Below are 16,614 nucleotides of genomic sequence, written 5' to 3'. Positions count from 1 at the left end.
TCCCCACTGTATTTTCCACTGCATCCGATGAAGTGAGTTTTAGGCCACGAAAGCTTACGCTCAAATAAATTTGTTTCTCTCTAAGGTGCCACAAGGACTCCTCGTTCTTTTTGCTGATACAGGCTAAGACGGCTGCTACTCTGAAACCGGTTAGACATTGGACCCCCAGCTCTGTCCTGCCCGCCTGCTACCCCTGCCCCAGGCTCCCCACCCAGCTCTGCCCCACTTGCCTGCTACCCCCGCCCCAGACTCCCCACCCCAGCTCTGCCCTAAACGCCTGCTACCCCCGCCCCAGACTCCCCACCCCAGCTCTGCCCTAAACGCCTGCTACCTCCGCCCCAGACTCCCCACCCAGCTCTGCCCTAAACGCCTGCTACCCCCGCCCCAGACTCCCCACCCCAGCTCTGCCCTAAACGCCTGCTACCCCCGCCCCAGACTCCCAACCCCAGACTCTTCCCCACCCCAGATCTGCCCCACCCGCCTGCTACCCCCGCCCAGCTCTCTCCTGCCCACCTGCTATCCCCACCCCAGACTCCCCACCACAGCTCTGCCCCACCCACCTGCTACCCCCGCCCAACTCCCCACCCAGCTCTACCGCGCCCGCCTGCTACCCCCACCCCAGACTCCCCACCCAGCTCTACCGCGCCCGCCTGCTACCCCCACCCCAGCTCTGCCCTAAACGCCTGCTACCCCCGCTCCAGACTTCCAACCCCAGACTCTGCCCCACCCGCCTGCTACCCCCGCCCCCCACCCAGCTCTCTCCTGCCCACCTGCTATCCTCACCCCAGACTCCCCACCCTAGCTCTGCCCTGCCCGCCTGCTACCTCTGCCCCGGACTCCCAACCGCAGACTCTGCTGGTGCACCATGATCGCAACCTGCAGCCACCCCTACCCCTATTATTCCATGCCCCCCCAGCTGTGCTAATGCCCCTCAATCCCAACCCACAGACTCCTCCCACCCCTCCACTATTTCAGCCCTGGGTTCTGCACACACCCGGTGTTGCCAGGGAATCCCACCGGGGCTGCAGCCCCATGGCCCCAGCCTTCCTGGCCTAGTCCCTACCCAGCATGCCGAATTGTGCAACAGGCTGGTCGGGACCCGGCTCAGACTGACAATGCTGCTTCTGCCCGGAGCGGGTGGCTCTGAGCTGCTGGTGTCTCTGGAAGGCTGCCAACACCTGGCACAGACCCCACAGGTCCCAGCAGCCACCCCAGCTGCCCATGGGCAGGCTGAGGACCTCACTGTCTCTGGGCCCATAGCTCAGTGCCTTCTGAAGGCAGGCAGAGCAATGTAGGGGAGGGAGGATGGGCTGCACCGAGCCATCCTTGGGGCAGGGGAGCCCAAGACAGCATCTCCCCAAGGGGCAGGGTCCCTGCTCACCGTTCCCGCTCTCTGGAGCAGAGTGGCCCAGGGTGGGGGCAGAACCCTGGGGTTGGGGCCTCCTAGTAACCGGCAGCCTCCAGCCAGGAGCAGATCCGCTGGTGGGGGGGTGCAGCCCCCCTTGTCCCTGGGGGAGTCTTGCCGGCCAGGGCGAGCCAAGGACCACAGAGGCTGGGTGTGGCTCGGTCGCACCTCCAAAGCAGCTGAACTCCGTTCCCGCCCACGCGCCCCCAGCAGGCCGGGCACTCACCATGTGGCTGCTTTGAACACCCAGGTGCTTTGCCTTCCCAGGCATGCCTCAGTGGGGGGGCTGTGCAGGCAGGGAGCATGGGGCTCGGCGGGCAGGCCCCGCGCAGGCCAGCAGGCTGCGGGCGTCCCCGGCGGGAGGAGCGGCACAGCACGCTCACTGCCAGGATCACAGGGCTGCTCACTACCTCTTTTTGCTACCGCAGGAAGTGTCACTATGGAAACCAAACCGCAGCTAGAACTGGGGTTTGCAGAGGAGCCTCCCTCCCTGTAGCACAGCCCCCCCCCCCCAGCGAGGCCAGCCCCCCGCCCCAGGGCCGCACGCCCCGGGGCCCAGCTCTGAACCCCAGCACCGCCGCTCCCACAGCAGACGGGGCCTGGGCGCTCAGAGATGGCAGCTGGCCCTGGCCGAGGCCCCTGCAATCGAGGAAAGGAGAGCCACAAACGCAGGACAAAGCCACGGGGCTCACGGGAACATCCTGCTGACGGGCATAGGGTCAACTCAAGTGTTGAGAACCTGGAAAGACCAGATCCCTCTAAGGTACGGCAATGTCAGAGCCCCTCACCGCAGCGTCCGAGCCCCCCACAGCCAGTACCGCATCCCCCTCGCCCCTGTCGCTCCCCCGGGCAGCAGGGCTGGGCCCTCGCCCCCGTCGCTCCGCTGACACCCCGGCCAGCAGGGCGTGGGTGCTCAGGACCATAACCTCCTGGCTTCTCTCGCAGTCTGCTGACCAGCTCAGTCTGGGCCCAGGATGGACAGCTCGTCCAGAGGCTGCACCACTTCACTGGGACTGTCACTGCGTTCTGCTGTGTAGCACCTGTGCACACCTCCAGCATGTCCTCCAGCCCCACTGCCTTCCAGGGCTCTGGCGCCGTACCCAGTGCACCCCAGCTCCGTACCCAGTGCACCTGCTCCCTGCTGGCATGGGCCCTGCCTGGGGGCTGCTGCTCTCACCTCTGTCCCATAGGGCGTGGCAGATGGGCTTGGGTGACCTGTCTGGAAGGCTGGTCCGGGCAGCCAAGGCCCCTTGATGCTGGGGGGAGTTCACCTGCCGTGGGTCTGGGCTGGCTCCTCCCCTCAACTGGAACACAGTGGTATCACCGGGGGGCTCTGAGCCTCACGGACCCTGCAAGGGTGGGAAAGGGGCTTTGCCCCAGGCTGTTCTCCTTCCCCTGTGGCTCAGGGCTAGGCCGGTGGGAGCGGCTGGCAGGCTGGACGACAGCTGGCTGGGGGATTTTCCTAGGGAGGTATTTAATGCTGTGGGTAAATGGAGGAACAGCAGCTAATTCTGGAGCTTTAATCCTCTTGACCGTGCTGGCGAAGGGACGTGTGTCAGGCACGCAGCCGCGGGACGGGACCTGGCCCCGAGCCCAGAGAAGCACCCAGCGCCCTGCACCCTACAGAGGATGTAGAGTCTCCTAGACCATGGGTGAAGTACAGAAGGTAAGTGGGGCCGGCTCCCAGCTAGGTCACTGTGGGGCTGCCTCACAGGAGGGTGGGTGCTCAGTGTGACTGTTCCAGCATTGGGACCTGGGAACCCCAAACCCTCCCCGCTGAGATGACAGAGCCGGTGCCTGGTACTCCCAAGAGCGGGACCTGTCAGTGTGTGTGGGATGGGGGGCACTGGAAAGCTGCACCAATTTAATCTCTCCAGAGCGAAGCAGCAGCTGGAGGGCAGGGCCTAGGCAAAAGGGGGCAGAGCCTGGCTCACAGTCAGCAAGGGGGGCAGGGCTGGGATCAGCAAAGTGGTGGGAGGCCAGGAACTGGGATGGCCCTGGGGCACCAGGATGGAGTCAAAATACACCATGGGGCCAGAGGCTGAGAGCTGGGATGGGGCCAGGTGGCTGGGGGCCTGAATCAGGCTGGGATTAGCCCAGGGCTCTCATGGGGCCTGGCTTGAATTGCAGATGAAAAACCTGCCGAGCAGCAGTCCCAAGGGATGGGGGCAGCAGCCCTTGGCTTGGTCCCATGAGGTTCTGGGGCCAGCCCCAATTCTCTCCACGATTCCCTACAAGCCTCCCCGCCTCCATTACTGCCACGCTTCTGTGCCAGCTATGGACTGGCTCCAGAGCGTCACTCTTAGCACAACACGGCCGCTGTGCTACTCATGAGACCCTCTAACGTGCTGCCCCATCTGCCCGAGGGCGGCTTGAGAAAGGTGCATTACAGCTGAACAGTAAGGGACAGTACCCCTCCCCCTTTCAGTGCTACATTTCTACCGTGTCCAGGATTTATAGTGGCACGCTGTCTCTGAAGTGCTGTATGGATCACTCTATTAAGTATCCAGGTGGCATACTGGCTTTCTAATTACGTGACCTGAATGTGTAACAACTTGGTCCTCTGCCTATCCGTTAGTTTCACCGACTGGCTGTAGCAGGTTTGGAATCTCTGAGTCTTCTTGTTCTGCACCCACCATCTGTAGAGTTTGCTCCATTGATGGCTCTTTCCAAGGAACAAACTGTAGATGTTGATGGTTTCTGTTGAACTCTCCCCAGTCAGTCTGGATCACATGTGGTCTGGGCGATGAATTCTTTTTCTTTACAGGAGCTGGAGTTGTCAGGTTTTTTTCCTTCAAGTTTGCCACGAACATGATCCCCAGGTGCTAGACCCGGCAGTTCTCTGAGTGATGTCTGTTGCAAAGCTGTTCATAAGCTCTTTAGCCTTTTGATCCAGTTGGGCTGCTCTCTTCATGTATGGCCATGCTGGAGATTGTTCCAACTTTGGAAAGGAACCTGTCGCTCTGAGTTGTCTTCCCATCAGGAGTTGTGTGGGGCTATCTCCAGGAGCTGCTATTGGTGTTGAGCTGTACCTCAGAAGAGCAAGGAATGGATCTTCCTCCTGCGGGATTTTCTTGGCTGCCTGTACAGCTCTCTCAGCCTCTCCATTTGCTTGTGAGTAATGTGGGCTGCTAGGAATGAGAGCAAAGTTGTGTTTTCTACAGAATGACTGAAATTCTGCAGCAGTCAGATAGGGTCTGTCGTCCATCACTAGTTGCTCTGGAATATGGAAATGAGCAAAAGTGCACTTCAGTTTCTCGATAACACTGCAACATGTTATGTCTTTCAAGTATGTTATTTCTGTACACCTGGAAAAACTGTCAATGACAATAAGATAATGCTGTCCTCTGAACTGGCATAAATCTGCAGCTAGTCTCTTCCAAGATCTGGCTGGCAGGGGCGTTGTTGAAGATTCTTCGTGTTGTGTTCGGCAGTGTTCACATGCTCTACTCTATTCTTTATGCCCTTGCTGATACCTGGCACCGACACCGACTGGATGGCCCGTTCATGGCATTTAGTTAGTCCTTTCTGTCCTTCCTGGGTGAGGCTTAGGATTTCTCCTCTCCTTTTGTTGGAATTACAGTGCAGTTGCTTTTAACCATGAGTCCATTTGACTCACTTTAACTGTCTATGTGTTACGAAGCGTGGGGGAGTCAGGGCCCTGTACCCTTGTTTCCTGCGATTCACATTCACCGTGACTCTCAGCCAGCCAGTAGAACAGCAAGTTTATTAGAGACAACAGGAACACAATCCAACCCAGAGCTTGTAGGCACAAACAGGACCCCTTAGTCAGATCCTTCTGCGGGGTAGGGAGATTAGACCCCCGCTCTGGGTCCTCTTCCCTAACCCATTCCAAACTGAAAGAAAAACCCTTCAGCGTCTCACCCAGAATCCCCCCAGCTCCTCCTCCAGTCTTTGTTCAGTTTCCCAGGCAAAGGTGTCACCTGGCCCCAACCCCCTCCTGGCTCAGGTTACAGGCTCTCAGGTCTCCCATCCCCAGTGAAAAGAAAAGGAGTACTTGTGGCACCTTAGAGACTAACCAATTTATTTGAGCATGAGCTTTCGTGAGCTACAGCTCACTTCATCAGATACATACCATGGAAACTGCAGCAGACTTTATATATACACAGAGAATATGAAACAATACCTCCTCCCACCCCACTGTCCTGCTGGTAATAGCTTATCTAAAGTAATCGTCAGGTTAGGCCATTTCCAGCACAAATCCAGGTTTTCTCACCCTCCACCCCCCCCCACAAATTCACTCTCCTGCTGGTGATAGCCCATCCAAAGTGACAACTCTTTACACAATGTGCATGATAATGAAGTTAGGCCATTTCCTGCACAAATCCAGGTTCTCTCACTCCCTCACCCCCCTCCAAAAACCCACCCCCATACACACACAGACTCACTCTCCTGCTGGTAATAGCTCGTCCAAACTGACCACTCTCCAAGTTTAAATCCAAGTTAAACCAGAACATCTGGGGGGGGGGGGGGGGGAAACAAGAGGAAATAGGCTACCTTGCATAATGACTTAGCCACTCCCAGTCTCTATTTAAGCCTAAATTAATAGTATCCAATTTGCAAATGAATTCCAATTCAGCAGTTTCTCGCTGGAGTCTGGATTTGAAGTTTTTTTGTTTTAAGATAGCGACAAAAACAAAAAAAACTTCAAATCCAGACTCCAGCGAGAAACTGCTGAATTGGAATTCATTTGCAAATTGGATACTATTAATTTAGGCTTAAATAGAGACTGGGAGTGGCTAAGTCATTATGCAAGGTAGCCTATTTCCTCTTGTTTTTTCCTCCCCCCCCCCCCCCCGATGTTCTGGTTTAACTTGGATTTAAACTTGGAGAGTGGTCAGTTTGGACGAGCTATTACCAGCAGGAGAGTGAGTCTGTGTGTGTATGGGGGTGGGTTTTTGGAGGGGGGTGAGGGAACCTGGATTTGTGCAGGAAATGGCCTAACTTCATTATCATGCACATTGTGTAAAGAGTTGTCACTTTGGATGGGCTATCACCAGCAGGAGAGTGAATTTGTGTGGGGGGGTGGAGGGTGAGAAAACCTGGATTTGTGCTGGAAATGGCCTAACCTGACGATTACTTTAGATAAGCTATTACCAGCAGGACAGTGGGGTGGGAGGAGGTATTGTTTCATATTCTCTGTGTATATATAAAGTCTGCTGCAGTTTCCACGGTATGTATCTGATGAAGTGAGCTGTAGCTCACGAAAGCTCATGCTCAAATAAATTGGTTAGTCTCTAAGGTGCCACAAGTACTCCTTTTCTTTTTGCGAATACAGACTAACACGGCTGTTACTCTGAAACCTGTCATCCCCAGTGAAACTCCCCTGCCACATTCCCAGGTCAACACTCCCCGTTCCCTGCTGCATCACATCTCTCCCCCCTTCGAGACTGAACTGAGCGGGGTCACTCTGACCAGTGACCTGGAGAAGTTCAGGGCCCCCTCTCCGGGACAATGCATCCACTATCAGGTTGGCACTTCCCTTCATGTGGACCACGTCCATGTCATAATCCTGCAGGAGCAGGCTCCACCTCAGGAGTTTGGCGTTGGCTCCTTTCATCTGGTGCAGCCAGATCAGGGGAGAGTGGTCGGTGTACACGGTGAAGTGTCGCCCGAAGAGATAGGGCTCTAGTTTCTTAAGGGCCCATACCATGGCCAGGCACTCCGTCTCGATGGCTGCGTAGTTCTGCTCTCCAGGTAGCAACTTCTTGCTCAGGTACACGATGGGTGTCTCTCCCCCTTTTCATCCTCCTACATTAACACTGCCCCCAGCCCCATGTCTGAGGCATCAGTGAACACCATAAAGGGCTTGTCAAAGTCTGGGTTTGCCAGAACCGGGCCCCTGACCAGAGCCTCCTTCAGCACCTGACCAGAGCCTCTGGGGCTCTATGAGTTCCTGACCCTGCCTTTCGGCCTCAAGGGAGCGCCGGCCACCTTCCAGTGCTTGGTGGATCAGCTACTGAGGGGGATGGAGAGTTTTGCCGTGGTGTACATTGATGACATCTGTGTCTTTAGCCAGACCTGGGAGGATCATGTGTCCCAGGTTAGACAAGTGCTGGACTGACTCCAGGGGGCCTGGCTGACTGTAAAAGCAGAGAAGTGCAAGGTGGGGATGGCTGAAGTGTCTTAGCTGGGCCATCAGGTGGGGAGCAGCTGCCTAAAACCAGAACCAGCTAAGATGGAGGTGATCCAGGACTGGCCCGCTCCCCAAACCAAAAAGTAGGTACAAGCCTTTATTGGGATGGCGGGGTACTATCAAAGATTTGTGCCCCACTTTAGCACCATAGCCGCCCCCATCAAATCTTCGAGAGTACCCCGCCATCCCAATAAAGGCTTGTACCTACTCTTTGGTTTGGGGAGCGGGCCATGTCCCTCAGCACTCCCTCCCCTCCAGGGCAGGGTCTTGCGTCTCTGGCAAGGTACCCTCCCCAAGGTCAGGGCGCAGTGCCCCTCGCCAGTTCTGGCTACAGGTCATGACCAGGGCACCCTGAGGGTTGCTGGGCCAGTCCTCTCGGTCCCCCCTTCTCCATCAACATCTCAATAGGCAAATGGTGGAGCACCCCCACATCCTTGGGGCCCTTCTTGGCCCCCCATTTAAGATGTACCCTCACCACAGGCACCTTGAATGGGGTCCTGCCCACCTCCATCAGGGTCAGGTAGGTGTTGGGCACCACCCGATGAGGGGCCACCACCTCGGGCCGGGCCACCATCACCTCCGCGCCCGTATCCCAGTATCCATTGACCTTCCTCCCATCCACCTCCAGGGGAACAAGGCACTCACTTCGCAGGGACAGCCCCGCGCCCACCCTGTAAAGTGAGAATTTAGAGTCTGGAGCATCCAGCCCCCCAGAGGAGCTGGTCTTCCTCCTTCCTGAGCAGTTGGACAGCTGCCAGCCCCCCTTGCATGAGCAGTCTGGCCCTCGTCCGGCTGGGTCCCTACTCAGTTAACCCTGGGTGGGTTCAGTCTGCTCAGTCTGTCCCTGAGCCTGGGGCACTGGGTCCATACGTGGCCTCTCCGGCCACAGTGATAGCAGCTCATGTCCCGTTGGTCCCCTCAAGCGGATCGGTTGGACCTGATGCCAGATGTTCCCCTTGGGAGGGGGTTCTCCATATTTCCCCTTTGGGAGGTCCTATGGTGACTCTCTCTCTGCATCATGGTGGGCTTGTTCATTTGGGGTTCCTCCCTGCCACGCCCTGACTGACTGTTCACAAACTCATTGGCCAGCTGCCCTGCATATTGCGGGTTCTCTGGCTTTTTGTCCACCAACCATAGCCTCAGGTCGGATGGGCACTGTTCATACAGTTGCTCCAGTACAATTAGGTCGAGCAGGTCCTCCTTAGTTTGGGCCCCATCCGCCCACTTGCGGGCATATCCCTGCATCTGGTGGGTCAATTGTAGATATGTGCCCTCAGGGGTTTTACACTGACTCCAGAACCTTCTCCAGTTCATCTTGGGAGTCAAACTCACATAGCAGGGCTTTTTTGAATAGTTTGTAGTCCCCTACCTCCACCCCTGTCATTTGGCTGTACACCTCCATGCCTTTGGGGTCCAGTAAGGGGGTGAGAAACTGGAGCCTGACTGCAGGGTCAACCCTGTGCAGCTCGCAGGCGTTCTCAAAGGCATTCAGGAAGTCATCTATGTCCTCCCCTTCCTTACGCTGGGCCAGGAGGCCCTTATCAAAGCTCAGTGCCGTCTTGGGTCCACCCTCACTCACTGCAGCCGGAGGCTTGCTGATCCTCAGGCTGGCCAGCTCCAGCTTATGCTGCCGCTGCTTTTCCTGTTCTGCTTGCTCCTTCAGCTCATGCTGATGCTGCCTTTCGCGGTCCTGTCGCTCCTTCTCTTGATCTTCCAACTCTCTCAGTCTCATCTCCCTCTCCCATTCCAGCCGCCTCAGCTCCAGGGATGGGGAGCTCCACCGGGAGGATCCCCAGCTGGCTGCTGGGGTCAGGGTGCCCTCAGTATTCACTGGGCTCCTCTCAGCCCCTCCCCTAGGCATAGGCACATGGAGTCTCGGGATGCTCTCGGCAGCCGTCTGACCCCTCCCAGCCGGGTCAGGCACTGGGACCTACACTGCCTCTGCTGGGCTGCTTCCCTCAAAGACAGGGATCGGTGCATCCAGGTGATCCTTTTCTTCCAGCTGGGCAATCAGCTGCTCTTTGGTGAGCCTCCCAGTGTGCAGCCCCCTCTGCCTACTCAGCTCCACCAAATCGCTCTTAAGGCATTTAGCATACATCTTCCTGCTGGCCACTCGCAGGCCTGTGTGCTCTCACCCCTAGTGTCCCAGCCCTTCTCCAGGTCACCACCTCTCTCCCCGGGTCAAGCCGCAGACTCCTCCGCCCCCGAGACTGCTTGCCGCAGTCCCCAGGGGGACCCTACTATTGCAACAGTCCTTCTCACTGGTCACACACCCCCAGGGGTTAAGCGTAGCTCCTCTGCCCCCCGAAACTGCTCCTCTCTGAATCTTCAGCACGCCTGGTCCTCGTTAACCCCCCTTCGTTTTACTGCTCCCCAGTCACTTACTGCAGGAAGCGCCATCCACGGGCTGCAGTAGATCCCACCTCTGCCACCAGTTGTTACGAAGCGTGCGGGAGTCAGGGTCCTGTATCCCCGCTTCCTCTGCGATTCACCTTCACCGTGATCTCTCAGCCAGCCAGTAGAACAGAAGGTTTATTAGAGATGACAGGAATACAATCCAACCCAGAGCTTGTAGGCATGAATGGGACCCCTTAGTCCGGTCCTTCTGCGGGATAGAGAGCTTAGACCCCATGCTCTAGGCTCTCCCCTCTTCTCTAGCCCACTCCAAACTGAAAGAAAACCCTCCAGTGTCCCAAACAGCCTCCCTGCAGCTCCTCCTCCAGCCTTTGTCCAGTTTTCCAGGCAAAGGTGTCACCTGGCCCCAACCCCCCTCCTGGCTCATGTTACAGGCTCTCAGGTCTCCCATCCCCTATAAAACTCCCCAGCCACGTTCCCAGGTCAACACTCCCCCCTCCCTGCTGTGTCACACCATGTACCACAAAGTAGTGTCTTGTAATGTCCTTTGTGTCCTTTAGATACTTGGGCCAGCCAGTCCTAAGGGAGCGTAGAGCTGCCTGAAGTTGCATGTCTGCTGAGGTTGGTTTTCTGCAGCAGGTCTAGCCTCTTTTGTGACGCTGGTCTATGTGTGCGCACAGCATCCACATAGGCCTTTGCAGCATCTGTGAGCTCGGGTGGTTCATGCAATGCTGGCTCTCTCACAGAGTGTCTGCAACCAACCGATTTTTCCCAGGAACATACTCCGCAATCGGGTTACATTGTATTAACCTTAGCAAGAGATGCTGGCATCTCCGCAGTGCTTGATCCAGGTCTTTTCCGTTGAGGAGGGTAAGACAGAGTTCACTCACGACTGCGGCACCTCCTGCTGGCTGTCCTGGGGATTAGCTCTGCTAGCCGGTGGATCCTTTTCTGGTGGTGTCTCACTGCTGTCACTCCCGCCCCAGGACTCATGTCACTCCCAGGAGCGTGGCACCTTCTTCGTGACCCAGCTCTCTGGACGTGTCGTGCTCTGATCTCCCCGCTTCCGGGGGCCTGCAGTCTGCTGACGTCCAGCCACTTCCCTCAGTGGCTACCACAGCCAATTTTCTGGCCACTTCTTCAGTGGCAATCGGCGGGGGGGGACCTGGGCCCACCTACTATTCTGAGTCCCAGCCCAGGGACCCTGTAAATGGCAGCCACGTGCTGCATCCCCTCAACCTCTCAGTACCTTTCCCTGGGCCATTTCCCCATGGCCCCCAGCACCCTCTTTGCCCTTCCCTCTGGGCATCAGCTTGCAAATTCCCACAGCCAACCCAGAGCTGTCTTTAGCTCCCCCTGGTCACTGCTAGTAGCACTGCTCTGTCCAGGGTCCTGGCTCTCCTTCCTCTGCTAGGAGCCTGGCCTGACCTTCCCTCCTCAAGCTCCAGGCAGCTATGGAAGCTGCTCTGCCCTGCAGCTCTTCTTCTATGGGCCTGCCAGGCCCTGATTGGCTGCTCCTCACAGCCCTTCTATAATTGGCTGCCTCCTGCGTAGACTCCCTAGGGCTCTATTAACCCCTTTTGGGCCAGTGTGGGGCAGTCACCCCATCACAGAGGGCTACAAGTGGTTTATGGTCTGTTATCAGTGTAAGGGAATACAATCCACATAGATCTCTGTAAAGTTCTCACATGCTTGCCAGCCACTCCTTTTCAATCTATGCCGATCATTTTTCCACTTCTGTGAATGTGCAAGGGCAAAATGCAGCTGACTTCTACTCAGAGCCACGTTGTTTGCAACAATTCACCACCTAGGCCAGAGCTCCTTGTGTTTCCACTGGTCCCCATTGTGGGTTTATTCCCATAGAACTTGAGAGCTAGAGCTATTGAGGTCATTTATTTTACCCTTTGAAGACAATTTCTTGATTTGGCCCCATAGCCAAGATGTGTTGGACTTCAATAGTTTATTCAGTGGTTTTGTCACTGCAGAAAGGTCGTGTGGGTACCAAACAAGGTAATTCACCAGCACCAGCAAGCGTCTCAGTTCTGGTACATTCAATTCTCAAATTACTTTTCTTTCTCAGGTCTAGGACTGATTCCATCTTTGTTTATTGTCTCAGTTTGGGGTAGTCAGAAAACAAACTTCTCCTTGTTTAGCTTTAGTCCAGACTAAATTATTAGCCTTGGGACCTCGACAGTTTTGGTGTGTTCTTCCCTCAAAGACCCATATATCAGAATATTGTCTATGCAAATGACAACTCCATTTGTGTTCATTAACAGTTCTGCCATCTTTCTTTGGAAAATTTCAGGCACACTGGTAATCCCAAAGGTAATATTGGAAAGCAAAATCTACCAAAGGGTGTGATAAATGTAGTCAGTTTAACACTTTCTTTGGCTACTGGAATTTGCCAGAGTCTCCTTGAGGCACCCAGCTTGGAGAATCCTGTACTTCCTTTCACTTTGGGGAGGAAATCAGCCAGTGCTGGGAGGACATATTTTTTTCCCTTACAACTGCTTCACCGAGTCTTAAGATCCACACCGATTCGTATTTTCCTATTTTTCTTTATAGCCAGTACCATTGGGGCACACCGTGCTGTTGGCTCGGAGATTTTTCTTGGTTATGCCAATCCATTTAATTCTGTTTAACTCAGTTTCCACTCTATGAAGTAAGTGGATAGGAATCCTGAGAGGGGTATGTATGCTCTATGGTGCAGCATTGTGTTTTAGGATTATCTGTACTGGATCTCCTTTCAAAAGTCCAATATCATGAAATATCCCATCAAGTTCTTCCACCTTTCTCACTAGGCCATCCTGGCTGCCATGCTGCGGCTGAGGAGGCTGTTGGTCTGTGGTCCTTTCATCACATACACACTGAGTGCTCAAGCTTGTGTCTTTGAAAGCTATTTCTGTGGTGAACTGGCCCACGCAGCTCACAGTACCTCCAGGGCTAGTCAGAGTGGGTTGGGTGACTTCAGCTCTGAGAGGGGTTGAAGGTGATCATAAATCACTTCTGAGATGGCGGATGTCAGCTCTTCAGTCAATTTTCAAGTCCAATTGTCTTGCCATAAATATTCAGTTTCACTCTCCAGACAGGTTCTATGTCATCACGTGTGATAGATCCCAGAAACAATGGCTCTTGGTTGTCTGATATCAGTCAACTCCCTGACTGCACCCCCAGCATGTCTTCTGAACCAGCTCAGACCCACCCAGCCAAGGATTCTGCAGCACCCGAGGCATACCTGGGGGGCTCTGGGATGCAGCCCCATCCACACAGGGTCCCCTTGTCCTTGCAGGGGCTGCTCGCTGTCATCCAAAAGCTCAAGGGCTCTGTGGAGCAGGAACTGCGGATCGTCCTGCTGGGGCTGGACAATGCCGGAAAAACCACACTCCTGAAGTGCTTGGCATCGGAGGAGGTCAGCACCATCACCCCCACGCAGGTAGGTGCAGAACCCCGGACCCAGCGCACAGTGGATGAGGTGGGCTCTCCTTCCCTGACTGGACTTACAGCCTGGTTTGCTTCCCTGTGCAGGGGTTCAACATAAAAAGTGTGCACTCGCATGGCTTCAGGCTGACCGTCTGGGACATCGGTGGGCAGCGTGCCATCCGCCCCTACTGGAAGAAGTACCTGGGCCACACAGACATACTGGTGAGCATGGGGCCCAGCCCCCAGGTAGGCAGGGCTGGCCCAAGGGGTGAGCGAGCCCCTCGGCCCCATTCACAAGGCAGTGTTGGATGCTGGACCGGCTGGGGTCTAATACTGGGGTTCCACAGCAAGAGCCGTTGTTCCACCTGCAAAGGGAGAACTGGTGGACGCCCACCCTGAGGTGCCTGGGGGACACGGTGCCCATAAAGGTGGGACTGGCAGGGTGCCAGGGGAGCAAGAAGTGAACAGATGACTTTCCCTTTTGTTCCTGTGGCAGATTTACGTCATTGACAGCGCTGACAAGAAACGCTTTGAGGAGACCGGGCAGGTACGATGTGGCTGTGCCCCCGATCAAATTTCAGGGGCCTCCCTGAAAATACACTGACTTGTGGGCAGATTGCTCTCTTGACAGTGCATGTGCTGGGGCAGGTCACAGATGTGCGTGCTTCTGGGGGTCTTTGGGACCAAGCCTTAGCCATGTGCTGGAGCAGCTGCTTTGCCCAGTATAACAGTGTGTACTGGCCATTTAAGACTTTTCTGGGGAGAGGGCAGTGGCGAGCTGGAGCCGGTTCGCACAACCGGTTGTTAAATTTTGAAGCCGGTTTAGAACCGGTTGTTAAAGGGGTGGCCAAACTCCGGCCCAAGGGCCACATCCAGCCTGCAGGACTGTCCTGTCCAGCCTGCCTGAGCTCCTGGCTGGGGAGGCTCCCCTGGCTGAGAATCCCTATTTAATTTTCAAAAAGAAAAGGAGTACTTGTGGCACCTTAGAGACTAACCAATTTATTTGAGCATGAGCTTTCGTGAGCTACAGCTCACAGTGAGCTGTAGCTCACGAAAGCTCATGCTCAAATAAATTGGTTAGTCTCTAAGGTGCCACAAGTACTCCTTTTCTTTTTGCGAATACAGACTAACACGGCTGTTACTCTGAAACCTATTTAATTTTCACTCACCTGGCAGCGCTCCAGGTCTTCAGCAGCAGCCCTTACTTGCTCCAGGTCTTCGGCGGCACTTCAGCGGCAGGTACTCCAGTGCCGCCGAAGACCTGGAGTGAGTGAAAGACCCGCCGCCGAAAAGACCCAGAGCGACTGAAGGAACCGGTTCTTCAGATTTTGGCAGCTTATCACTGGGAGAGGGAGGTATATCTATGGGGTGCAGAGAGAACCAGGGTTGTTAACTACTCATTTCTGAGAATAAGCTGGGCTGGACCCCCACGCCTGCTGAACCTCCCCCAATCCCCCACAGAGGGATTGCTGGGAAATGTATCTAAGTGGTAGCCGTGTTAGTCTGTATCAGCAAAAAGAACGAGGAGTACTTGTGGCACCTTAGAGATTCACAAATTTATATTTGTTAAGTCTCTAAGGTGCCACAAGTATTCCTTGTTCTTTTTGCTGGGAAATGTAGTTCCCTGGCAGCCAGTTGTATCCTGAGTTGAAGGAAGGCATGGCAGGCAGCAAAGGGGCTCGTGGTGAGGAATGTTTCCTCCCCAGCTCGTGAGCCCCATGATACTGATGGGACCTGAGGTCACAGAGTCCAGGACAGAGCCAGGACCTTAACCCACATCCCAGGCCATAGTCAGAGACCAGGGTCAAGGCTACCCACTGTCATGGAATCCCCAGGCGATGCTGTGGAAATGCTCCCTGCGAAGCCAGTCAGGACTCTGGGGCAGTCGCCTTTCTGTGAGCAGCCTGTCTGCAGGACACACAGCTCACACAGCTTCCACCTTCCTGGGTCTGACCTCGGAGCATTCAGCATCCTCTGCCCCTCCATGCGCTTCCCACAGCGAGTCCACTCAGGCAGGGCTCCTGGGGAAGCCAGAGGGTCCTGCACCCCAACTTCGCAGTCAGACGTGACTCTCAGCCAGCCAGTAAAACAGAGGTTTATTCGACCACAGGAACATGGTCTAAAACAGAGCTTGCAGGTGCAGAGAACGGGACCCCTCAGTTGGGTCCATTTTGGGGTCAGTGAGCCAGACAACCACGTCTGCCCTTCACTCCATGTCCCAGCCAGCCCCAAACTGAAAACTCCCTCCAGCCCCTCCCCCTCTGGGCTTTGTTCCTTTCCCGGGCCAGGAGGTCGCCTGATTCCTTTGTTCTCCAGCCCTTTAGCTCTCACCTTGCAGGGGGGAAGGGCCCAGGCCATCAGTTGCCAGGAAACAGGGTGTCAGCCATTCTCTGTGGCCAAAGACTCCTACACACACCTGCCCTCTAGGGCTCTGCAATGATCATACACCCTTACCCCACCCCCTAGATACTTAAGAACTGCCTAGGGGAAACTGAGGCACCCCCACACTATTCAGAGGAAACATTAAGAACAGTCCCACTTCGTCACACCCACCGGTTACACATGCTGGGCTTTCCCTTTGGAAGTGGACTGATGTCAGGAAGGGCTGTGCCAATTCCAGTCAGCCTCAGGGAGGGTGAAACTCCCTGCCCTTAGGGGTTTGGCCTCTGGCCCCCAGAATCCTGCTGGGTTGACAGTGTCCCTGGGATCCTTGCAGAGAAAGTGCCAGCTCAGTGACACTTGGTGAGGGATGTCCCCACAACTCATTATCCAGATCCCACATGTGTGACAAGGTGGGTGCAAGCCCCTAGAATGAGGCTTGGGCAGCAGAGCCCGGCAGCTGTCTGCGCTCAGGGCCGATGGCTCGCTCTGTCTCTCGGCAGGAGCTGGCGGAGCTGATTGAGGACGAGAGTCTCACGGGGGTCCCTTTGCTAGTGTTTGCCAACAAGCAGGATCTGGCAAGTGCAGCACCAGCTGCAGAGATCGCAGAGGGACTGAACCTACCTACGTACCGGGACCGCCAATGGCAAATCCAGGCCTGCTCAGCCCTGTCTGGGGAAGGAGTCCAGGTATTGGGGTGAGGGCCAGAGGGGCAGAGGAAGTCCCAGGGTTGGGGAGGTCAGCGAAGAAGCCTAGGGCCCAGTGATGTGGCAAAGAGACCCCCACAAGGGATCAAGCCAGGGGACGCTGAGAGGGGCCAGTGCTCACACGAGTCTCTTGTTTTTAATAGGATGGGATGAACTGGATTTGCAGCCAGATCACAAGCCGGAAGAAGTGA

At 55.6% G+C, this 16,614-nt stretch overlaps 1 protein-coding gene and 1 pseudogene across 3 annotated transcripts in view; one reads left to right on the top strand and one right to left on the bottom strand.

Annotated features, from left to right (window-relative positions):
* The window catches only part of RGS14 (regulator of G protein signaling 14), a 17,919-nt gene extending 16,142 nt beyond the window's left edge, over positions 1 to 1,777 (bottom strand). For all 3 annotated transcript variants that reach the window (XM_077824809.1, XM_077824810.1, XM_077824811.1), the window contains exon 1: positions 1,632 to 1,777. In XM_077824809.1, coding sequence (XP_077680935.1) covers positions 1,632 to 1,676 — 45 coding nt within the window. In that variant the 5' untranslated portion in view covers positions 1,677 to 1,777. The remainder of the gene's footprint in view (positions 1 to 1,631) is intronic.
* On the top strand, positions 1,709 to 16,614 carry LOC144269144 (ADP-ribosylation factor-like protein 3; annotated as a pseudogene).

The sequence above is a fragment of the Eretmochelys imbricata genome, chromosome 8 (assembly GCF_965152235.1).
Source record: "Eretmochelys imbricata isolate rEreImb1 chromosome 8, rEreImb1.hap1, whole genome shotgun sequence".
Classification (NCBI taxonomy): domain Eukaryota; kingdom Metazoa; phylum Chordata; order Testudines; family Cheloniidae; genus Eretmochelys; species Eretmochelys imbricata.
Note: the sequence above shows the minus strand (reverse complement) of the source record. Positions and strands in the feature narration are given on the sequence as shown.